General features: G+C 44.3%; 1 protein-coding gene across 1 annotated transcript; it reads left to right on the top strand.

Annotated features, from left to right (window-relative positions):
* The first annotated feature begins 206 nt into the window (after window positions 1–206).
* On the top strand, window positions 207–13591 carry LOC105826984 (chromosome unknown open reading frame, human C9orf92). Its single transcript, XM_012665006.1, is given in 5 exon segments — window positions 207–243; window positions 2432–2539; window positions 3027–3058; window positions 3060–3097; window positions 13488–13591. Coding segments are annotated over 5 exon segments (288 nt in total). The 3' UTR covers window positions 13561–13591.
* The last annotated feature ends 12277 nt before the right edge of the window (window positions 13592–25868 follow it).

The following is a 25868-nucleotide window of genomic DNA, read 5'->3' as shown; positions in this document are numbered from 1 at the left end:
GGGGAGAGGGCTGCAGGGAGGGGCACCTGGTGTATGTATCCTCTCGGCTGTTCCTGACACACACTCCCCCGGTACATTCTTTCTGCATACGCTCACGGCACATCTGTGATTATGGTGATGTGCCCTTTTGAGATAGGCAGCCGGCTCCCTCTCCTGCTGTGCTCATCACTGATTCTTGAGTTTCTCTTTTGGGATAACCTGAAATCATGAGGGCAGTCCATGTGGATTTCGGAGTACCTGACAGTAAGAAGAATAATAAAAACTAATGATTTGTCCAGCAAGCCCTGGGGATGCTTGTCGCACACCACCTTGGGCCTACGGCGGTTAAGCGCGCTTAACAAGCGGTGGCCTCGGGTGGCTCCAAGGCTTGACATTAAAGGCTGTCCTTATCTTTCTCCAGAACCTCCAGTTTCCAGACAAGGCTCTGTGCTGGGGTTCTAGGCACCCGTTCTGAGACCCGATGAGGGGAACACCGTTCATCCTTATCATCCACGCTAAGAGCCAGCCGTGTCTCTGGGACACATCATAGTGTGTTGTGCTGTGCACACTTACGCGCTGCAGTGTGGATGGTTTGTAGGCAAGACCCCACTCCAGCCACTCCATCCATGAGCAGAGATGTTGTATTATTTGTTTTTATATAACCAAAGGATTGGCACGTAGTAGGCGCTCAAGAAATACTGAATAAACTATACTTGCTGAGACTTCCCTCCCACCCCGTCACACATCCACGTCATCGAGAAACACAAATTTACTCCTCCCTCCAAATACAGAAGTTTGGAGAAGCCATTTTTTCTCCCCTAACCTAAAACTACAGTGCCCATTACGGTGTACTCAGGGGATAATTCCATTTCATGTCATGGATTAGAGAGCATCCCACCTTCTTTTGATCAGAGAACAAATAATTTATATATATATATTCTATATATAGAGAGAGAATATATATATATACACACACACACACACACACATACACATATTCTCCCTTCCCCCATTAAAAAGAACTCTTGGGTTGTTAAGGTCTCCCTGGGCTCCTCAGGGGTAACTGACAACTCAGTTGGAGCTGCACAGTTCTTATCTCTGGAACCTCCTGCAACCAGGATAAAGCAGGGCCAGTCCCAAGAGCTGTAGGGTTGTCCTGGTTGCTCCGACCTGTGATGGAAACTGTTTACGTTCCTTGTGTGTCAGATGAATGTGAGGGTTTTCTGTAGGAACCCCCAAGGCTGTGATGTCTTGTAGGAGCCCCAGCCATTTCTGGTTGGCGGTGCTTCCTGCTGTGTAACCCCAGGAGGTGCCATTCAACAGGGGGGTGGACACTGAGGCTGCCCTCACCAGAATGTGGAGAGACAATATATACACTTGTTTTATACATGGGAACCTTCAGTGTATATAATTGTATCTGGTGGCTTGCTGTCAATTTTGCAAAGAAAATGGCTTCTTTGTGAACTGAGGGGCTTTATACTTCTGTTTGGTTCCTGATGCAGAGTAGCAGGGAGCAGGAGGATTTAGCTAAAATGTTGTCCTCTCATGAGACTGTAAGTTCCCTGGGAGCAGGGCATCCTCTGTCCTGTTCACTACTCTGTCCCCAGTGGCTAGAGCAGTGCCTGGCATGAAGTAGGCACTCATCAAACATTCGGTTGACGACTGCAAAGAAAGTATGGCACCTTATTATTTATTATTCTCTAGGGAGTGATAGATTTGGGGTTGGGGCTGAACCTATCGCTTCTCTCTCTGCTGGGGCTGCTAAACTGAGAGTAGGGTGCTAATTATAAAGAGGAGAGAATTAGGCTATCAGACAAAATGAAGAAATAGAGGGAGAGACGGAGAGAAAGAAAGAGAAAGAGACAGAGCAAACCAGCTAACCCTAACAGCATAATATGATTTTGTTTATTCAGCCCCAGCTGAAGCTTGAATCCAGAATGTCTTGGTTATAAGAACCAATAAATTCCTTATTTATTTGTTTGCTTGGGAATATAGAAGAGGGCTCCCATCACTTAAAACCAAAAGCAGTCTGACCAACAGACTTGTTTCATACTATCCCTATCTACTTTCAAAGCTACTCATTTACCCTGTGCTAGCAGTTAATCTGTTTACATTTAATTCATGTGGATCTTCCAGATGTCTGTTTTCACATAGTGGTCATCTTGCCTAGCCCTTTTGCTCACTTTAAGCAGAGCTGTGTTTAAGCCACACACTTAGGACAGGTGTATCTTTTGTATATCTACACTCCAGAGAAAGGAAATTCTTTAAATTCTTAACAGTTCTCACTGGTGACAGATCTTGCAACCCTAGAACACACAGCCCCCCCCAACAGATAGTGCCCACTGACTCTGCAGTGGACCTGGTGAGGATGCCCTGCTCTGTACTCAGCTCTGCTGGGATGGCACTCAATTGTTTGTAGCTCGTTTTACAGGAATAGGGTTTGTCTCTTCAGCGAGAAAGGAGATATCTAATTTTCAGAGAACAAGGGAAAGGGAAAAAGATAGATGTTCCTTGGACATATACTATGTGACAAACACTGTCCACGGCACTGCACATCTCTGTGAGATAAATAACTTCCCCTGTCCATAGCTGTGGACACGAAGGCTCAGAGTGGTTCTGCAATTGCTTGCCCGTGGACTGAGCTGTTTCAGTGATGGAGCAGGTCTGTCTAATCTGAGCATCATGCTTTTTCTCCCTCCACTACGTTGTCTCCTGGGGCCATATTTTGATTTGTTTTGTGCAGTCTAGACCACTCAGCACCATGCTGGCCACATTGTAAGTCCAACGATGACAGCACTGTGTTTATCGTTTCGTACAGACCTAATGAGGAGGGAATGTTACAGACCACCCCCTCCATGGTGTGAGAGAATTGCTTGACATGGAGATGCACAGCAACAGGAGAGGTCTGGAGTCCAGTTTCCTTCCTCTGTGGCCCGCCCGGCCTCTAGGGTTGAGAGCGTAGCCCGGGAAAGCATTCTGTTCCTGTGCACACAGGGATGCCTCTGGCTGGGTGACAGCCACCGACCCACCTCGTTCTTGTTCTGCAGGTGTTGGAAAGAGGATGCAGCCGTCTCCAGCCCCCAACAGGGAAGGGTGGAAAATGCTGCACTGTGCATGGGTGAGTGTGCACATGTGTGTATGTGTGGTCCTGGGAGCAAGGGCCGGGCAGGGACCAGTCTGCAAAACAACATTAAAAAACTGAAACATTTTCCACTGAGAAATAGAATTACTGCCCATGGAATTCTTACCCAGCCCGAGAAGGGAGCAACAGCCTCTCCTTTTCATTAGTTAAACAAAGAGGGTTATTTTTCAAATGAAAACTTTCAATGTGGAAAACAATCTAATTCCCAGGGCTTTTGGAGAAGTGAGATTCTCAGGGCTCCCATAAACACGTCTGTGTGGACGTGCAGCTGCAAAGGCCGTGTGGGTACCCTGATCAAATGCTAGGTCAGGCCTGGCCAGTCGGGGACACAGGGACTTAGCTTTAGGCCTCTCAAAATAATCCCAGGTAGAAAAGCCAACAGAGGGAGTGAACCATGGCCTAGGAAGATTTGAACTGTTCTGGGAGGGGAAAAAAAAAAAAGTGAAAACAAAAATATTTTCTGTAAGTCCATTAAATGATCTCTTTCTTCCTCCAAGTCAATGAACTCCTTCTGGTTGGAAAATAATCTGCAAACTCAAACCCTGCTTGGTTCAATGGGGTGTGTTTTTCCTTATTGAACTCCTGGACTTCAGAATTCTTTCAAACAAAAACTGGCGTCCACTTACAAACCCATGGGGTGATGTCACAGCTTTCTCTCAAGGTCTTCTCTTTGGGGAAGTTCCTGGGTGCTTGCATTTGGTTAAGAGCAGGTAACAACACAAAGGCAGACTGCCAGGGTTCAAATTCCAGCTCAATCACTTAAAAGCAGTGTGTGCCTACTCCCTCTAGGACTCAGCTTGCCCACTGCAAGGGTTAATAACAGTGGTATCTACATCATGGAGTTGTCATGAAGATTAAATGAGAAAATGCTTACAGAGAGCTTAGCACAGTTTCTGGATGGAGGAAGAGCTCAGTCAAAGTGTGGCCACTATTATGAAGTTAAAAGGGACATGGCATGTGGTCATGGGCCTAAGCTTTTTAAATTAATAAATATCGTTCTTTGAGGTTTCTACTTTTCCTGTCTCACTTGTGGAGAGCATGTTGTTTAAAAAAATAAAGGCAGGCACAGAATAGCCTCTCTTTACATCGGAGCTTCCTTCTCTAATCAGTCCACGAATGTTTCGGGGAGTGCTCTATTTAACTTGGCTGGCCCCTGGTTTTGCCGTGAGTAATATATTGGGCTTAATTTCAAACTCCACATAGCAAAGATCACTGGATACTTGAGCTTCCCCAAGCTAAGTTGATACAGCTGCTCTGCCCCTGGTCACTGGTGAGTTGTCCCTGTGGATTCCAAAGGGTCTTAACACAAACAGGTCAAGGTGCACGGGCCAGCCGAAATGGCCAAGAACATGGCTTCCCGTAGAGCAGGTGTTCAAGTGAGACAAGACTGAGGAGACCTGGGAAGCCCAAAAAGGTAGTCAGAGGAAGCTGAGACAGACAGACGATGGCCAGGCATTGTGGAGGGCGGGCTCAATGGAGCTTGGGGAAAGAATAGTTTGCTCCCGTGAAGGGAGCCCAGGAGGCAGGAAGAAACCCATCCTGATTTTGACATTGCCACAGTGATAAATGAAGTGTGCTAAAACTCCCCAAATTAGGATTTCTGAGCCCAGTTAGATCAGACAATGGATACTTGCTTTGAAGAGAATCGAGTATGTCTTTGTTATAAACACAGGCTTCATTTCAAATGGAACTGAATAAACCAAATTCAATTTAGACGTGTTTTTCCCCAGGAACTTAGCTCTGGCACAGCCTGCCTGAGGCCACTTGAGAACACCGTCTGTGTTCGGCCCAGTGATGGACAAATAGAGAAGAGTGTTAATTTTGAGGCCAGTCGAACCCCAATGACAGGAGGGCTGGTAAACAGATGGAAGAAGCTAATGACTATTTAGTGCTTTCCTTCCACGCTAGGAAATGTCTCTTTGGCTTCTGAGGTAGCAACACCCTTACCTTAAAAGGTTTGGATTGATGATCTGGGCCTAATAAAAGCCCCTTCTCAAGTCTGCTGGGAAACCCAAGCATTTCAAAAGTGAAAGATAATGAAGATGTTCTAGAAGCAATATCATTATGAGTATACATTATAAATGATAATTACAATTAATCATATTAGCCTTCATAATCTCCCAACGTCATAACTTAACAGTGGTAGATTCATCTTCCCTGGGTTCTTCTGAAGAAAATTTTGCCTCAGACTACAAATTTTCCCCTTTTCTTTTGATTTGTGGTGGGTTTCTGCTTTCAGACCGATTCCTCTATCTCCTGAAGATAGGCATGTGATGGGGAGTAAGGTCTGGGTATTACAGGAAGTTAAGGAGTTGGGGTGCCCTGTAGGTTCTAGAACTTCCGCATGTACGTGGCCCCTGAAGGAGGCACTTGGGCAGCCCAAGCGGTTACGTCAATGCTGTCACAATCCATACTTGCCCCATGCGTGTAACCCCTGGTCAGGCACTCCCTGATCCCTCTCTGCAATCTAAATCAGCCTCCTTCTTTTATTCTCTCTCATAATTCCCTCTTCTTTCTCCCTAAGCACTAATCACCAATTTTAATTATTTCTTTATGTTAATTTGATGTTTAGCTCCTCATTAGATATGAGCTCAATAGGAGAGGGATCATGTCTATTTTGTTCACCACCATATAATGAATGAGTACTAGCGTGGAGCCTGGCATACAGAAGGAGCCAATAAGTAATTGCCCAGTGGAAGACAGGGTGGGTTGCACAGCTCAGAAAAGCATGCGCCTCAGAATGAAGCTCTCTCCTTGCTCTCCTCCCATGGACACCAACATTTACTCTCTCTGCAAACACCACCATGGTCAGCAGTGATTTCCTACACGCCAAGACCAGTAGCTTTCTTGGTCCTCCTCCCTCGGCCACGCTGTAGAGTCTGATGCGATGGACTCTCCCCTACTGGAAAGTCTGCTCTCTCAGTGGCCGGGGCCCCAGGCTCACCTTATGCCTTACTCCTTAAAGGGAATAAAATCAGTGGTTCTAGGCTCAACCCGACGATGTCCTCGTGCTGTTCCCTGCCTTGACAGCTCATTCACTGATGTGGCTCCAGCCTTTGTTTTTATGCTGGGACCTATGAAGTCTACATTTCTCTTCCTCTTTCCTTTTTCTTCTGGAAATGTGTTTTCCATCCTTCCAATCACCAGGTCGGAAAACTTGGAGTCTTTCTTCAACATTGTCCTCATGTTAACCAAATATTGAACATATCGAAATATTGAAAAATATATTTGGTGTTTTCTCGTTGTCTATGACTCAAGTCTTAGGATAGTCCAGACCATCTCATTTTCCCCCAATTCTCTGCTACACATTATCAAGTGACTATTTCCAAGTTTCCCTTTTGCCAAAAATATCTTTTCTATCTACACGGTCAACATTCTACTTTTCCTTGAAGGTTTATCTCAAATACTTCCCACTTTAAGTCCCCCTTGAGCTTCCAATCAATTATAATTTCTTCTGCTTTCAACTACCAGCACACGGTATACCTTTCAGTTGGCATTCTCTTACACCCTACAGATATTTTAAAAAAATATTAAGGCAATATTATTAAAAATTTGGAGAGAAAAATTACAGGCCAATCTTTCTCTATAACATAGATATAAAACTCCTAAGCAAAAAATTAGCAAATCAAATCTAGAGATATGTCAAAAGGATCAAATATCATGACCAAGAAAAGTTTCCTCCAAAAATGCAATGTTGGTCTTACATTTTAAAATCTATCAATATAATTCACCACAGTAACAGAATAAAGAAGGAAAACCACATGACCATCTCAAAAGATTAATAAAAAGCATTTGATAAAACTTAGTACTTGGTCATGATAAAAGAGTATAATTCTCACCAAACTAGGACTAGAAGGGAACTCCTTAATCTGTGAAGGGTATATCTAATAATTCCATGTTTAATCATAAAATAGGAAAGCTTCTAATAGAAGAGAGGTCGGGAAAAAGACAAGGATATTCACTCTCACCACTTCTATCTAACATTGTACTGGAGGTTCTAGCCAGAGTAATTTAGAGAAGAAAAAAAAATTTCTAAACTTAAGGGTTAAAAAAGACACGAACCTCATATTACCTGTGAACATGATTGTATACATAGAATCTACAGGTGAATTATTAGAATGAGTAAGTAAATTTAGCTAAAGTAATGATCTAAAGTCAACATATTATACAAAAGTCAGTTATATTTTTGCATACTTGCAACAAATATTGAAAAATAGTATTTTAAATTTGATATGATTTATAATAGCATTTGAAAAATCAAGCACTTTGATAGAAATAAATTTAGCAACATATGCACTTGACCAATGCATAAAAATGCAAAACATTGCAGAGAATAGTTTTTAAAGATGTAAATAAATGAAAAGATATATCACGTAAATTGCTGTACAAATGTTAATGCTCTCAAATTGGCCTATTGCCTCAGTGCAATACTGGTCAAAAATCCCAGCGGGTTTTCTCTCTCTTTCCTTCTTTTCTTCCTGTCCTCCCTCTCTCTCTCCCCACTCCTTCCTTCTTTCCTTCCTTCCTTCCTTCCTACCTTTCTTTCTTCCTTCCTTCTTCTTGTGAAAATTAATAAGCTAATTCTAAAATTAATATGGAAATACAAAGTGTCAAAAATAATCAACTCAAAACTGAAAAAGAAGAAAGCTGAAGGACTTGTACTATCAGATATCAAAACTTATTATAAAGCAACAGTAATCAAGGCAGTGTGATCTTGGTGTAAATAGAGACAAATAGATCCATGGAACACAGTTGAGAGTCCAGGAACAGAGCTGCACATAAATCACCTGATTTATAACAAGGGCACTACTGCAGTACGATATGTAAAGAATAGTTTTTGTAATTAATGGTTGGATTAATTAGATTTCTAAAAGAAAAAAACAAATCTTTGATCCCCCTGCCTCACACCATACACAAAAGTCAATTACATATGGATCATAGACCTAAGTGTAAAGAGTTGAACAATAACACTTCTAAAATTTAACACATGAGAATGTCTTCATGACCTTGGTGTAGGTGATTGTGAACAAGACATAAAATTTACTAATCATTAAACAACAGATTGATGAATTAGTCTTATTAAAATTAACAGCTCATGGAAAAAAGAAAAGAAAAAACACAGCCATGCATTTAAGAGAATTAAAAGGTAAGTCAAAAGGTAAGGGAGAAGATATTTCCAAAAATATACCAAAGGATCCAGAATATTTAAAGATTCTTATATAGCAAGATATATAATACATTAAAAATGAGGAAAAAAAATAATTGAATAGTCACTTCACAAAAGAAGATATCTAAATTGGTAACAAACTTACAAAGGGATGCAAAAGTAGGTGTACCAAATTAAAATCACAATTTAATATTAACCATTTACCCATCAGAATATACGCTTAAGATAAATTGATAATGCTGAGTATCGGTGTGGATGTGAAACAACAGAAACGCTCACATGCTGTTAACAGGAACATAACCAGACACAACTCCTTTGAAAACCTGGTTTTATGGTATCTACTGAAGCTGGCATATCCATACTCTCTGACCCAACCATTCTCACAGATATATATCCGCAGAAATGCATGAATGAGGGCACCAGAAGACATGCACAAAAATGTACGAAGCAGTACCATTGTTAGTAGTCAAAGGCTACAAGCAACACAAATGTCTATTAGTAGTAGAATGGTGTAAATTATGGTATATATATAATGGAATTCTATATATGAATGAGAATGAACAAACTACCATGACATGCACAAATGTGGATAAAAGGTATAAATATAATGTTGAATGAAAGAAGAAATGAAAAGTATTGTATGACTCTACGTGACCTTCAAAAACAGGCAAAACTAATCTATGCTGATGGCTGCCTGAAGAGGGGACACTCTTGGAGAGTGGAAATAATGAAGGTAGCTTTTGGGTAATGGCAATACTCCATGGCCAGATTCTAATGGTGATCACATGGCTGTGTTCACTCTGAACATTCATCGAACTGTACACTAGTGGTAGGTATATGAGCTATACTTCAAATCACAAAGTTCACTGAAACAAGAGCAAAAACCCTGGACCAGAGGACCTGCATAACTTCAGTTGAGACTTAGCATTCATTTTTTGCAGGTTGCTTGATGTCTTTGTAGTTCTGGTGCTGTCTCCACCCGTAGTTTCCATTGCTTCTGTGTGTTGGCATGGTTCTATCACTTTCTTCTATTCGGCCCTTTGCTTTCAATCTAAACTTGATATATTCACCCTGATCCTTTATCTAATTGTTTTGCCCTTGGAGCTGATTTATCATTCTCAACTTCTGTTTCAATATTTCACTAATAATACCCCACATCAGGTTAGTTCTATTTCTTCTGTAAATTTTGTTACTGGCCTTGGTTTAACTATATTGCTTAAATTTTCACTCCTTCCTCATTTATGTTTTCCTGGTTTTGTCTAATGATTTTTATGTTCTTGTTATCAATAATTTCATAATTGCTATTAGATTGTTTGCTTAGCAACCTTTTTTCCCTCTCAAACCCACAACTTGAAAAACACACAAAAAAGCTTTCTTCTCTACTTTTCTGTGTAATGGGGCGGGGCTTGGGTTGTGGAATAACAGTTCTTTCTCATTCTTCACTTTCCAGCTCCAGCAGTGAAGAGCCAGGTGATCTAACATGTGATAGGAAAGGGGAAAAAGAAGATTCAAAAATGATAACTAAAACCAGGGCTTCCCGCGTGCCCAGAGTGGTTTAACAGATTAGTCTTCTTACAGATTTAGCTAAGAAGCCGTCTAACCTGAGTCCATTTATGGAACTATTTGGTCTAGCTTTCATTTTTTCTTTTTGGAAATAAATCCTCTAGACCTCAATTGGAGACACTGAAGAAAGCAAGGAGTTTGTAGTTTTTAAATCCATATGAAGGTTTTGGCCAGGAATTTTTCAAACACTGGAATAAATTTTTAATTTGGACTTTGATATCCAGACAAGCCCAGCTCATGTTCTCTCGGGTCTTCTTCCCAAAGACCAGACTTCAAACAGACACTGCTTGCTGTCTTTGCAGAGGCAGCAGAAAAGCACCACAGTAGCCATGATGGCCACAATCGGCAGAAAGCGCTGCACGCTCTGCCTGTCTGGGTGGGACCCCTGTATGCCACCTTGCCCTGGAAACCAATGCATCTTATTCTGCTGACCTGAAGCAAAGTTCCTCAGAGAATGAATGCGCACATAGACCATAAGGGCAGGAAATTCTGGGGACGTTGCATTTCTACCTGCGGGCCCTCCCTTGAGCATTCTCAATAGCACGGGGTTAGACTCTTGAAAGGAAAAAGGCAAATAAACGCTATTTTGTTTGGCTTTATTATTTGCTTCTTATTCTTTCCATTTATGACTTTGTCTTTTAGAGTCTGGACTGTGGAAGAAATAGATATGTTTCTTACAGATGAGACCCCAGACAACCTTTCATTTAACTCTTAGTTTAACTTCCTAAAACTTGACTGCCAAAACAGAGAACGAGAAGGAGAAAAAGGTAACTGCTTTTCTGTGACAACTACAGAGGCAGCTCGTTTCCTGTTGGAGACTTACATGGGAGACTATAAGTAATTGAAACTTAATACCCAGAGTCCCTCAGAAAAGTGACCACCCTGGGGCTGTTACCATCATTTCCTGTTAATTGTCACCCGAAATAACCAGTTGTGGAAATGGCACGGGCCCGAAGCAAAGGAATGTAGTTGGGGGAACGTCTAGGCCACTCGTGTTCCATAATGAAATACAAATGATTTAACAGCAGTACTGACAAGGTTCTCAAAATAAATCATTTCCATTCATACCACTTCAAATCACTTAATGTAATTGCCCTGAGACAGATTGGGGGTGCTGGCTGTTGGTTACCCAAGCTCTGGGACAACGCCCTCCCCACGTGACCTATGAGGATAAATTGCAGTTCTGACCTAATTTACTTCTCTTCCCTAAGGCTGATGGGCAAGTACTCTCCGTATCCCAGGGAAATCTAGAAGTTAAAGGTTACCAGAATAATTGTGAAGTCTTTCCAAGAATTCTCTACCTCCGCATTGACTCCGAAGTGGTCTCTCGAAAGCCTGAGTGCTCGCATGTGCTACTGTTGCTGGGCTAGACTAGTTTTTCTACCAAATCAAGTTCCTGGACAGATCTACTATGGCTTGAATGTTTGTATGCCTCCAAAATTCACATTGAAACTTAATTCCCAATGCAATAGTATTAAGAGGTAGGTCCTTTTAGAAGTGATTAGCCTTTGAGAATGGAATTATTGCCCTTATAGAAAGGTCTTGAAGGAATGAGTTCACCCCTCCTATTCCTCTGTCCCTTCCACAATGTAAGGACACTGAACATACTGGTGCCTTGATCTTGGACTTCCCATCCTCTAGAACTGTTAGAAATAAATTTCTATTATTTGTAAATTACCCAGGCTAGGTATTTTTTATAGCAACCTGAATGGGCTAAGGCAAGACCCAATCATGCCTTTCTGTATATTTCCCCCAGTTTCCCCCAACCTCTCTCTCATCCCATTGCAATGAATAAGGTTTGGAGCCTCTCTTATTTTTTTAAAGAGGCCAAGTTCCTGTGTGCGCTTGACCAGTTGAGAGTGATGAACTTCTGTGAACTATGCTTCTCATTGAGTTAGTTATGTTGTCCTCTTGGCCTGCTCAGAACTTCGGCCTTGTCTGTATATTGGTTTTTCTATCTCCTGTGGGCTGAGGACACCTAGGAAGAGGAACTTAGTGTCTTCCATCTTTGTATCCACCATCTGGCAGAGCATGCATGGAACAAGTATCTGAAAAAGCAAGGGGTGGGAAGGATGACAGGAAGAAGTCTTGGCTTAGTGGTTCAGTTCCCTGGATCTGGTTGCAGATTGATAAAATGCACAGAAACAGAACTTCCAGGGAAGCTTCCTGGAAAGTCTTTATTCCAAGATGGAAACTCTTACATGAAAGCCACTGCAATGTTGGTAGGATCAGGATGGCCACCTACCCCAAGACCTGTCAAGATTGTGTCATTTCTTCATCGGATACTGAGAGTTTAGCTCTGACCCATGATACCGCATACCAGGTGGCCATCCTGAACAGGTCATGTGTCCAGGCTCCCCCAGTCCACTTGCTATCACTCCATGATGGCCCAATAATCATTCCCAGAGGACAGATCCTGCCACTCTCCTATTTAAGAATAAGATGCTCACTCCCAGCCCACCTCGTCTTCAAGGCTCTTCAACATTGCCTCTGGCCCCTTGCAACTCTCAGACTTCCTGCGACTCTCGGGCCAATCCTCTTATCACATCTTGCTTACTTCTACCTTCAGTCTTCCAATGCTTCTCTGCCAAAAGATATTCATCTGTTATCTTACAATGCAGTTAAAGTATCACTTCAAGAAAACTTCCTAAGGGACCACATCCAGCTCAGCTTTCCATACTTTGTATTCCCGCCTTGCTTGGGTGCCCCATCTGGACCACATCCTCCCCATCCTCCTCCTCCCCATCCATGCCCTCTGTCAATGAATCTTTAGAACCTTACCAGGCGCCAGGCTCAGACGTCCTAAGTGGTAGAGCTGAGATTCAAATCCAGGACTAAACAACAGAATACTGCCCCCTCCCGTGGCCAGGAGATCACTCTCTCCCTGATCTTGCATCCTCTTCCTTTCTTAGTGAAGAGAGAGCTGGCTTTGGTCAGAAAAGCAGGAGTCTTGCCAGTTGGGCTTCAGCCGCCAGGGGCCCTCTCTTCAATCGTTTCCATGGACCACTTTTGAAACAAAATCCCTGTGCAGGCCCCAGAGATGCCTTTCATGGAGTGCAAGACAGCAGCCTGGCTTCACAAAGGGACCCGAGCTCTGGATAGAAAGAGAGAAGCATTCTTCCCTCCTCATCCCGGGCTCCCTTGTACACTACGTGGGGACTCTCTCATGTTTTTCCCATTGTCGAGAAAGGGAAGAAAGGAAGCAAGTAAGGGAAAAGGAGGCAGTGGTGAGGAGAGGGGCCCATGGGCCACAACGTGCGTCACCACCCAGAGCCACAGCACAGTGGCTGGACTGAGGAGAGGATTGGGACTTGGATGCTGGGGCTGGTGCCCTACTTCCCAGCTAGTAGACATGTCAGCCTAATCCCGAGCTGGCCAGGCCTGTGGAGAAGGAATCTTTGGACGCAGGCCTGAGGTTTCGAGTTCACTCATAGTGGGTGACAAAAACGGGATGGTTATTTGTTTTATGGTAATGATCTCCACGAGGCTCCACACTCCAGGGCTGCGGTCGGCACGCCACACGGCAGGCCTTCCTCTGGGTGCGAGAGGATTTCCTTGGTTTGGTGGGATTCATTTGTTTTTTAAACGAGGCTGTTTATTTTCTCTTCTTTTAATGTTATGATTTTTTTTTTTCAGACTCACAAGGAGGATACATAATGTACAGCCGAATCTGCAATCTCCTATTTTGTCAGCTGCTTGTGTTGATTAAAACTTCAATAAAGATCCTGTGATAAAACAGAGCTATGTTCAAAGGATCTTGTTATGTTTTTAAAGGGCTGAGCTTGGCGGAAAAGATGTAGCGTATGGCTTTGCTACCTTGGCATTATCCCCCCTTTCCAGGTTAGAAAGGAAGCAAACTGGGGGAGAAACGGACAGTGATTTCTAGTACCTGTGGGATTGCTGGAGGAACATGTTTAACTAAATCCCAAATAATAAGCAAGGTCCAATCTAAAGGATATGAACATTGTTTATCGAGCTGGTGTTAAATGTGTGACCACTGGCTCTCTCCTCCCATAGGTCTAACTGACAGCCTCTCTCTGCAAAAGGTCTCAGCCTGACACCGAGGGAGAGGAAGGCAAGCCACAGGCAAAGTGAGGTCACAGAACTCCAGGAATTCCAGACCCAGTGATTCACCCAGCTCACCCAAGATGATCCATTCCAGCAAGACTCCACTGAACTGCCAGTTAGCACATTGTTCTTAAGACCAAGGACCATTCAAGGTTCTCAGGGGAGAGGCGTCAGTGGTGCCACCTACTCCCCCACCCTCCCAGCCCCCTTCCTCCCAGACAGCCCATTCCTGGCAGCCGCTGAAGTTTCCCAACTCTTTTTCTGAAAGAGGCCAAGAAATGGATGTGTGCAAAAATCAGACTAGCCGAAGTCGCTGACTTTATGCAAAGCAGGCAAGTGCAGTCAAAACACTTACAGCAATCAATTCGAGTTGTTGGGTAAAGTTTTTTCCATGTCCCATACATTATTGAACAGTTAATTTCGTCTTTGTGCCTGCTAGACATTCCAGCTCTCAGATGACAGCTTTATCCATTAAGGAGCGCACGGTGACAGCCGTACAGCAAGAGCCTTGCCAGCCCAGCCTGCCGGGAGGCGCGCCTGCAGCACCACCGAGAAATCCCGGGACACATCAACATCTTAATCAATATGCGAGAGTCAATTACCGGGGAAGTGAGGGCTTAAGCAGGAGCTGATGATGAGGTTCACGTGCAAATGGGCTTGATCAATACGCAGCTGAATCTCACACGTGGACTCGCATCAGCCCTCCCAGGGCACCCAGCCCCCGACTCGCGGGCCAGCCATGCCCTCTCCCATTCTCGTTTCCAACCCGCCAATCACCTGTGTTACTGGAGCTTCTTTGATTCATTCCTTTGATGGATATATTGGGAACAGAGAAGCAGGGTTGTGGGAAACAACCAAAGCCTGATGACTGATGCCATGGAGGGTTCTGGAAAGAGCCTGGATGGGCTCACTCAAAGATCAAGAGAAAATGTTTCTGCAAAGATGGCAGCTTCTCTCCATATTCACACTCCTTTTCCTCACTTCTCAAAGGAAAAACCAATTCTGCTTCTGAGGGAACAGTATTTCTGTTTTTACAGATGAGACAGCTGAGACTCAGAAAGGCCAAGCACTGAGGGCTGCACAGATAGTGAATTCAAAGCTGGGACTTGAACCAAGGTCTTTAGATACCAATATCTGCTTAATCTAATAGAGTCAGATAGCTAAGGGTTAGTTAGAGGACTGCAAAAATATGAGAGCCATGAACTAACAAAGCAAAAGGGAAAAAATGTTTTTTTGGTTGCAGCTGGAATTTCAAATTGGACCTTGGAGAGTAGAGAATGATTTGACAGAGGTCGGGGGAGGGGACCCACGTGTCTAAAGAGCAGTGTGGGGCCATGTAAACAAGTGGGGAGGGAGGCGCTGACAGGAGATGAGGCAGATGGGCAGGGCAGGGCAATGCTATCTGAGTCAAGTTAATAACTGCTTTTGGAACACCAAGGCCAGGATGAAGACTTCGGACTTTATCCTCTAGGGAAGCCTTTTCTAAACTAGTCTGCTATAGAACACTCACCTCTAAGGTGCTTCACAAAATAGAGGGCCTCAGGATCAAGGACATCTGGTTGGTCCCAAGTCATCTCCTCAAAAAGTCACACTGCACTCTAGCACCTCATCACACTTTGAGAAGACCTGCAATAAAGACATGTCTTTAGTTTCCTGTAACCCAGTATACACCCATAAACACCCTTTGGATCTTCCTTGAAGAAGCCTCCCTGACAAGCTAACTAGATGAGGTTATCTTCCCTTTCAGGGGCTTCCATAATTGCTCTGAACTTTTCTTCAAAACATTCATTATCGGCAACTTTTATTCAATGTCTACTTTTTTATGAGACTGAAAGCTCCATTAGTCTGTCTTGTCCCCTTCCTGGCACAGAGCAGACTTGCACCCCTCCAATGAGGGTGTGTGTGTGGAATACTCTAGGAACACAGTTTGGGTAAGGGTGCTGTCCTGGAGAACCACTGCAGGTCAGTTCTTGCTCAATATGGCAACACGGCATCTTCACAAGGTGAGCTCTGGATGAAGCTAGGGAAATCATGGTGCCAGGGAAACCAGTCCAGGAGAAAGGCGGTGAGGAGTTTGGTGGACTGGGAATAGACCAAGGCTGATGACTTCAAGAGACATTTCTTAGGAAGAACTGATGGGAGTCCGCCTGATTGGTACAGAGTATGGAGTAGTTGTGTGTGTGAACTCTGGAGAAGGACAGACCAAGATCTAATTGAAACCCACCTCTTGTAGCTCCACACACAGTAGAGTGACCTTGGGCCAATCACTTTCCATCTCTGAGCTTGTTCCTCATCTATAAAATGGGAATCATCATCATCATAATAATTATATCCGTTTCATAGAATTGTGATGATGGTTCAATAAGACTATGAACTCAAATGAGACAGAGCACATGGCACATAGGAAGAATCCAATTAAAGTTGGCCATTATTAATAAATGGCAACTTTTGCTAATATTAAGAAATACAGGAGAGTGGGGATGGTTTTAGTATTTCAGATTAGGTAATTGGCAAATTGGGGACATTGGCTAAAATATAGAACTCTGGGAGGAAAAGGGTTTGTTTGGGGGTATGTCGAGTTTGAAGTGAGGCCATCACATTTCAATATCCCACAAGCAGCTGGGCACACAGGACTGAAACTCTAAGTAGAGGTCAGCATAGGGCGTAGAGATTAGCACAGAGGTCATGATGAGCAACTCTAGAAAGGAAATAGAAAGAAAGGGCAGAGAGCAAGGGGCTGCCTTGGGCAGCTGCCTTATTTTGAGAGTAGGACAAAACCTGAGCTCATTGCTGTTGCAAGAGGATGCTGTGGTTCTCAGGTTGCCTTAGACAGTTGAGTAGCATCTCATCAGCCTGGGTTAAGGAAGGGCTGCTATACGGGCTAAAGCTTAAGTGGTACTCACAGGAGATGTGGAAAGTTCCCGTGGCAACATCTTATTGAAAATCCTCACCCCAGTTATTTTCCATTCCTGCTGAGACATCCCTGTGTCCCTCAGGTTATGATATAAATATTTTATGAAGTATAGAGGGTTGAGATATCTTAACACTTTAACTGAAAACTCATTTTTTTTTTCTGAAAGTTAAAGGATGTATTTTTCACTTGCAAAAATGTGAAACTCTAGATTGGACAAAGAAATGGATCTGTCGTATTGCAGTATTTTATGCAATGCTTCTTAGGGTTTCAAAGTCCTTAAGGTACTACTAAGAATACCATTCCTTTCTCCATGAGGTTTTTAAGTTTCATCATCCAAGTTTAAAATTGGGTAAGGATTAAGCACAGTGTACCAAACATAGTAGGCATTCAAAACATGTGTCCTCTTCCCTTTTTACATGATGAGGTTGAAATGTGGTCTACAGACTCAAGGAGATGAGTCATCTAAGATATTTCCAAACTAGACTAAACTCCATGACCAGAGGTTAGGGAAGAAAAGAAAGAAGAAACTTGATTAGAAGCAGTCGAGTAAAAAAGATATTCTGAAAGATGACCAGAGAACTCTTTGTGATGGAGTGAAATTGTAGGAGCCCAGGGTAGAAAGGATGAACCATAGTTCATGAATGGGGTGTAGACCTTGAGACTTACAAAGGGATCCTTTAGCTAACTGCTCAGAAAGAGTCGAACGGCCTTTGTCAAGCCAAGTTTTGGCAAAACCATCTGAGCTTCAACTTTCTGTGCATGGCAATCACCCTATAATGAACGAGAAAATGTGAAATGACTGAGGAATGAAAGTCGCCAGGCTACATTGATGCTGCGCGTGTTCACCATCTCCACAGAGCTCTGTGTGTCTCGAGTCTTGATCCTACTTCTTTATTATACCTGTGGCTTATGAAATTAAGCAGTTTTTTTTTTATTTCAGCATGTTATGGGGGTACAGATGATTAGGTTACGTATGATGCCTTTACCCTCCCTCCCCCCCAAGCCCAAGCTTCAAGTGTGTCCATGCCCCCGGAGGTGCGCATCGCACTCATTGTTTGTGCATATGCCCGTCCCCTCCTCCCCTCTCCCCCCTCCCCCCTCCCCCTGCCCAACACCAATACGTGTTATTCTTATACGTGCACTTAAATGTTGATCAGCTAATACCAGTTTGATGGTGAGTAGATGTGGTGCTTGTTTTTCCATTCTTGGGAAATTAAGCAGTTTTAGGGAAACATGGTTTCTGGTACCAAAGAGCATCCCACTAACTCGAAGTCTGTGTCCTGGTCTTGGTCAGCCTTCATTTTTATCACAAGGGGGTGGGTAACGTGAGAAAAAAAAATTGGCCCTGTAAAGGGATCCGGAAAGAATGACATATTTGTCTGTTAAGTATAAATATGAACAGCCATGGAGATATGGTCCTGTGGTGCTAGGTTTTCACTCCAGCAACATTCATCTATTGCCAGGAAACGCTAGATTTAGTACCTGAGGGACTGGAGTTTCAAATACCTTATACTTTTTTTTTTAATACTCTGCCAAGAATTTAAATTGGTAAAAGCTGGGGACTGACAAAACTTGATCCCCAAGAGCTCTTCTGGCACTGGTTTATCAGAGAATATGGTGCCATTATTTTTATTATAATTATTATTTTTTTCTTTGGTGGGGCGAGAGCTCATTTATAACCCAATGACTTCTACTCCCAGATGTATTTTTCTTTTTTTAAAAAAAATCCCAATGCTTAAATAAACAGAGGCTTTGCCTTTTGTGGTGGCGTTAGAAGCTGTCATTGGATTTACGTGCAAGGGGGTTGCAAGCCTTTTCATGTTTTTAGATCAGATCAGAAAGAGTTGAAAGGAGAAAGCTAATTTTAGGCTACGTGTTGCCACCAGCTCCCTTCTGCACACGCCTTCCTCCCAAGCCTCAGGTCCCCACCATGCCCCGACACCAAAATCACTTAGCAGGGCTTTGCACAGAGGCCCTGCTGGCCCCAAACAGCCGGGGAAGAGCAGAAAAGGCCAGAAATGAGTTGAAAGCCTGGGTTTGAGTCCTGGAACCATCATTTTTTTTTTTAGCAATTTGACTTTGGACAACTTAGCCTCTCTTGGATTTTTCATCTGTAAAATGATAATTGGATTTTCCTCTGAGCGTTGTCGGGAGGATGAAATTAAGCAAGATAAATGACGTGAAAATGCTTGGCACCATGAGTTTTTTTCAACGACGATCTACAAATCGTTAGTCCAGGGAAGGAGGGAGAAGGGAGAGAACATGGTGGAGCAGCATGGTGGATTTCTCTCCACGGTTAGGCTCTTGACATAGACATGCTAGCTGAGAAAACAACTGCCACCACCGAGACACATAAAACAAGAAGATACTATTTACAGCACAACATCTTTACAGTCCCTCATTGCTCCCTGCAGCCATATTCCCGACTCCCTTCACATCCTCCTCTGATTTTACCCACAAGCAATTTCCAGGGTCAGCTCACCTCTCTCCTGCCCGGGGCGGCGGCAGCAGCAGCCCGAGCCTTCTCCAGCAGACCTGGCATGTCCAATCTGGCTGGAAATGATTCGAGTTTTATTATACAATTAGATCAAGTCTCTTAGGTGTAGTAGCCCTCCTCATACTTAGAAGAATAGATTAGCCATTAGGACTTTGTATATTTTTCCCAGTAATTGACACCACATCCCATTTTCCTCACCAAAGGGGGAAAGAACCACATAAAACAATCATGATTTGGGGGCAGAAGGTGGGGGACGGGGGCATTCACAATGTAGCGATGTCTCAGTCCCCGCCTCAATCTCCTTCCTTTACCCAGCTTTGAATATCCCTGGAAGACAGGCAGAGCAAGCCGCATTTTGTTTTATTTTGTTGTTGTTTTTCCATTCCAGAGCCCCTCAGGCTCAGACTCCCTAAGCACTTTACTAAGAATAAACCAGGCATCATCTCTGCCACCAAATAAACGGCAGCCACCACTGGACGGGAGCCTGGACATTCTTAAAAGCACATGGAAACTTCACCAAGACGTAATTGCTTCTTTTCTTTTCTTTTTCTTTTCTTTTCTTTTCTTTTCTTTTCCTTTCCTTTCTTTTCTTGTCTTTTCTTTTCTTTTCTTTCTTTTCTTTTCTTTTCTTCTTTTCTTTTCTTTCTTTTGTTTTCTTTTCTTCTTTTCTTTTCTCTTCTTTTTTCTTTTTTTTTAGCGTCTCCAGGCTAACCCAGGATAGGTCCAATAGACACCCTTCCCCTCGGCATCACCTTTCTTGTCCTGGTCAGGGAAGAAGAGGGGTGGAGGTGGGGTGGTCCAAGCAGCGGTGATTCGAGACCCTTTGGTATTCCAAGTTGAGAAAAGGGAAGAGTAACAAAAAGGGTTCAAAGCCCAGAGAGTTCCAACTCAGGTCCGTTTTTGTCCTCTCCCTTCAACCACTGCCAAAGTTTAGATGGAATAGAGCAGAGAGAAACCCATCTTACTGAAGAATTTACATAGGGACCAATGCAGTCACCCGGGGCAACTTTGCTTGTGTTTGGCACAGCCCAGGTTCACAGGGGGCCTCCATTTTGCATATGAGCCAAAAGCAGACACTTCAGGCCAGGCAGGCTGCATCCACACAAGCAAACAAAACAGATGTTCTCAGATGTCTGGTCAAACATTTGTTTCCTTTGGTCATGTCCTAGCAGCCCAAACTCAGATTCCAACTGCAAGGCCTGGTGGCACCAGCAGACGTTTTTTATGTTCCGCCCATTGCTACAAAACATCTGTGAGCTAAAGGCCCTTCCCAATTGCAACAATCTTTGTGCCAAGGCTATTTAGGTCCTTGTCAGCTTCCACGACTGCCTATAGGCATGTCTGTGAGGTTGCTTGGGTGCAGACACAGGCAGGAGCCATCTGCAGAGAGAGGTGGTCCCTGTCCCCCTTCCTCTCTTACTTCCTGGTTGGACCATTAGACAACACAGCCAGCAGAACCAGAATCAGTAGACAGAAAATGTTGTAAGTACATTTTTCACCTCGGGTCGATATGTCCAAAGGGACTCTTTGCTGACACGTCCAGGCTGGTTCCTTGGAGAGAAGCTGAAATGCCCGTTTTCCAATAAGATCAATAAACCCACTCAGCTCTGAATACAGAGTTTTCCTCAAGTACCCTCCAACCAAGTCAGGCTGTGCGCAACTCCCACAATGGTAAGGTGACCCTGCCTGCCACACAGGACTTATACTTCACCCAGAGCTTGCTTTCCAGAGGACAGAAGCAAAGTCCTAAAGCTTTTAGTTTGGTCCCCAAGGACCATGGAAAATCACAAGATGGAAAGTGACCTTTCTTTGGCCACAGCTGGTGATGACTTGTGAACACGTCTCTTTTGCCCAACTTGGCTTTAGCTAAAACCTACTGTTTTGAATAAAACTTGGGCCACTCTCCACCCCCTTCATCCCCTACCTCTAGACACCCCCTGCCAAGTCCTAAGAGGCCCTCCTTTTTTCTAACTAGGAACACAAAATGAAGCTGTAATCATAACCTCTATTGCTGGTTCTGAAAACATGCAGATGGAGTTTTTTTTTTTTTTCATTTCTCAACATACATCTGTCCCTTCATTATTTTTAAAACTTTCCCTCCTTGTTCCCCCACCCCTGCCCCCACTGTTATGAGCTGGGGGCCAGGTTCAGCTGAGTGCTACCCCATCTGCACCAAGCCAGCACCTGAGGGGGACAGGACGCAGTGGCACTTTCCGGCCTCCTTCTTTTTCCGGTTGCCAGAAGAAACGCAGCTGGGTCCCTCAGCCAACACGGGCCCCTAATTTAAGTTTAATACTACAGCATTTTTACAGCTTTTGGCCAGGGCATTTTGAGAAAGGTTAAGATATGTGAAAAATATACCCTAAAAAAAAAAATCTGTTTAGAAAACAATTCCAGTTTAAGTGCTCCATGCTCTCAGCTTCTGGCCCCCTTTCTGAGAGAGCAACTATGGCAACCACACAATTTAGCTCCATTTGGGGGGCGGGGGTTTTCCATTTCCTTCCTATGGGATCTTTTTTATTAGTTTTTTTTTTTTTTGAAAAAACTGTTTTTCTTTCCCTATGCTGGTTTACTGCCTTGTATCTATCTACCCCCAAGGAGTTTAAAAACCTCAAGTAAGTATTATTAGATTTTTCTTAGCGTATTTTCTGATTTTCCTGGTGTGAGAGTGTGTGGTCAGGATCCGTGCATTTGTGTGCCGGGGAGGGCGGCGGGCTGCCTGCCGAAGCCAAGGGGGCCAGAAACCTGGAGAGAGCCAGCGGGCCTGCCACGCACGTGCTGAAAAGTGAACTGACCCTCGCTCGTAGTGAAAACCCTGCTGGTTAAAGGTTGATGCACCTAGTAGGCTTTTAACAAGTACCCATTGTGTGGATAAGGGAATGACAGAACACTGGGCACCATTTCTTGAGCTTTTAATTTGCGTATCATAACTGGTGCTTTATGCAGTCGATTCCATTCAACCCTCACAGTAGCGCCGCGATGATGATGTTCTCCGCTGCAACTGGGGAAGAAACTTCAAAGGTTACAAGGGGATACGATTACTTCCTCTGATCACACGTGGAATAAGGCAGGATTCTAATCCAGTTCTGCCTTTCCACTGGAAATCATCTAAACTGGATGAAGTTACGCATAATCCTGACTCTCCTCCCCACAAGACAAAATATATTGATTGGGAACCTTGAGTAAACGTTTGGATTGGTTAGAAAGATATAGTTGGTTCTAGAATCATTGACTCAACACGTGGGAACGGTTCAGTTAATTTCCCTGGGCTTCTTCCTGCTCGAGGGAAGGAGCATATTGGGTTGGATCTGAAAGAGCAAGGGGACCTCACAAGTCGCTGTTACCCCCACTTGCCCCCAGCACTGCCCCATGCTCCGTGGCAGGCATCGCCGATAGATAACACGGGGCCCCCAAATCCTTCTCAACACGAAATTCTGGGCAGCTGCTAACAACATGCTTGCTGTCCTGCTCTTCCAGGCCGTGCAGCCAGCTGGGGCCACCCGGTCACCAGTCACTGGTTTGTCTTCATGATTTTTACCGTGTCTGCACTCTCCACCATCTCAATATATTTTACTTAATTGATTTACACTGATTCTCTCTCTTTTAAACCAAAAATAGCCTTTTTCTAAGAATAACATCCATGAAATAGTGGGTTTAATATGGTAATGATAAGGTTTTGAGTACTTATTTTTAAAAAGTACATAATGTTATAATTTTTTATAAATTTGTCCAGGAGCTACTCAAGGTCACCTTGACATGTTTCTCATACTTTCTGTGATGCTGGCATGCCAGGAAGGCCAGGGATTTGGAGGTCAAAGAGACTCAGTTGGAACCCCTGCTCAGTCATGTACCAGCTCTGTGGCTTTGAGCAAACTGTGTAATCTTTTTGAGTCTCAGTTTCCTTTATGGGAATAATCAGACTCCCTCTGCTATACCGTCTTGAGGATAAAGTGAATTTAATGCCGTAATGCACACAAAGCTCCTAGCACAAGTGCGTGGCAGATGCTCAGTCAGTGGTCACTGTGGTGACTCTCCGTGTGCTAATATGTTGTGTCGCTGGAGTCACAATTCCCAGTTCTGTTTTAAAGTCCTTTCCCTCCTGGAAATCCAAGCTAGATTCTGTTTTTCCACATGCCTGGAAGTCCTGGAACACAGTAGAACTGAGAGTCCTGAAAGATGATGTTCTTCAGGAGCAAATATTTACACAAAGAAGGGAGGTCCTTAAAGAATTCTGTTCTTGCTGCCCTCTCAGAGGAGTCTCGGCAGCACCGTCGTGGACACACGGCTTCAGTGACAAGACTTCCTGGGAATTCGGGAGCCATTTTCTTTTTGTGGTACTGTCGTCCCCAGGGCACAGCATACCTGATTACATAAGCGGTTTTTCTTTCCTGCCTTGTCTCTGTTATTACTTCTGATGTTTTTCTTCTTCTCAGGGATGGGAAAAGGAAGCATGCCCATGGACAAGGCCTCTAAGTCGGGGACAAGAGTAGAAAATACAGATCAACTTCTGCCTGTCCCTGCAACCAGCCCTGCTGCTGGTGAGACCCCATCTTTATTTCTCCAGACCCAGCTCATCCATTGACTTTGTAGATTCAAAGCAGCTAGTGACACTGAAAAAGCGCTATTTCGAGGCCCCTGTCATCCCAATGTGTCTATGAAAAGTAGATGACACAGTGGTGTGACACTGAACTCCACCCCTGCCCCCCGCCCCAGCTTCTAGTCTGGAGGAGGTCTTTGTTTATTTACTGACAAAAAGGAAGGAGGGAAAGTGAAAGGTGTGGCAAACCGGTTGTATCCCGAAGGCCACCCGGAGTTGTTCCTGCGGCCATTCTTCTGTGAACTGTGAAGTTTGGGGCTAACAGGAGGAAAGAGAAGAGCAGCTGCGTCTCCAGAGGAAATGGTGAGATCTGCTCTCTCCTCGCTCCTGCTCCCATATTTCGTTCTCACTGGGGTTCAGACCAGCTGTCCCCAGGATGGGGGAGAGAAGTCTGAGGCCTTACTCATGACACTGGGGACAGATGTGTGTCCAAGGGTGATCATTTCTGCCAGGCGGAGGGGAGGAAAATTCCTGATAAAAACAACATAACCCAGAGAGAAAGGCAAGCACCAAAATCATGCCTGGAATGTAGGGAATTCACAGGGATGGGAAGGAAGATGAAGAAAATGGATGCAAAGGACAAGGGGACCGGCAGGCAGCAAACCTCCAACTCTGATTTTGCTCCCCCTGAACTACAGGACCAATCTCTTCCAGACAGACAATAGCAAGCGCCTGGGCAATGCTCCGCCACCTCGCGCTCTGACCGGCCGTGAACTTGGACGCTCACTGGGTGTGCGTGTGCACATGTGTATGCAGAGCAATTAAAAAGGAAGACGGAAGACGGAACGAATCAATGTTTACAGATTCATAATGAGTTCCTTTCTATATATTTATTTATTCTCTCTTTCGCCACTAAAGAAGCAACAGCAAACTTGCAGGGAGCGGTTGTTGCCAGAGGGTGAATCATGGCTCTATTGATTTGATTATGTAAAAGCTCAGAGGAACCTAAAGCCAGATACAGAAATATCTCATAGCCCTGAACCCTATGGGACACACACTAGTAAAAAAGCAATCTTTATATTGTTCCTGATAAAAGCATCATTAGTTTCCTCATAGTGAAACCATTTCTCTGCTGATACAGTATATGGTTTTCTTTTCCTCGAGAATCCACTCAGACATAATTAACACTCAGTTACTAGACTTGAGGCTCCCTGGGGTGAGCTGCTCCAGTTGGGGAGGGGATGGGGGCTGGGATGGAAAGAAAGAAAGAAAGACTGAGAGAGGGCTGGGAAGGGAGGGAGAGAGCAGGGGGCAGGGAGGAGAGGAGAGAGAGAAGGAGGCAGACAGAGGCGGGGTGGGGGGAACATCCTGCATCGATCCTGCTCTGCGCCGAGAGAAGCGCCAGCGCGGTGGCGCCCTCTGCTGGTCCTGCTCCGAGTCCGGACCGAGCCCCAAGAAAGCCAACCAATTCTTGTGACTCCTCTCTCCACCCGCTGCTCCTTGCTTCCTTAGGAATGTCACTCGAGCCTTCGCCTTCCTGTGAGAGAGGCCTGGGACTGACACTTCTGCAGACAGACAGAGGCCCACAGAGGTGCTCATGGTTTGTGCTAAAACTGCAGCAGCTGCAGCAACGGAATGTTCCCTGTCCCCCCTTTTTCCTGTGGGCTTGTAGGCAGTGGCTCCCTGGAAAGCCCTCAGATAAACAATGTTTCTGGGGACACTGGCTTTGGATGGGGTCCTCAAATTTTAAGGGGTTGGAAAAATGGAACCTGGAGGGCCCTCCCAAATCTGCTTCACGGCTAGGTAGGCAGTTCCTGTGTGCCCCGGCACACCGGGGGCCGTTCATCTCCAACTGGGCCCCAGCTTCACTGAAGATAAGAGAAACATGCCAGATGTATTGCTCATCCTATGTACTTCTGAGCAAATAATGGCCCTTTCAGGGAAAAAAAATGCAACAGTGCTGATTTTAGAATTCTTGGACATGGATTTGAACTCACTAAG

This window comes from Propithecus coquereli, unplaced genomic scaffold, assembly GCF_000956105.1.
Source record: "Propithecus coquereli isolate 6110/MARCELLA unplaced genomic scaffold, Pcoq_1.0 Scaffold95, whole genome shotgun sequence".
Classification (NCBI taxonomy): domain Eukaryota; kingdom Metazoa; phylum Chordata; class Mammalia; order Primates; family Indriidae; genus Propithecus; species Propithecus coquereli.
The sequence above is the reverse complement of the archived record's forward strand: the minus strand, read 5'-3'. Positions and strand labels throughout refer to the sequence as shown.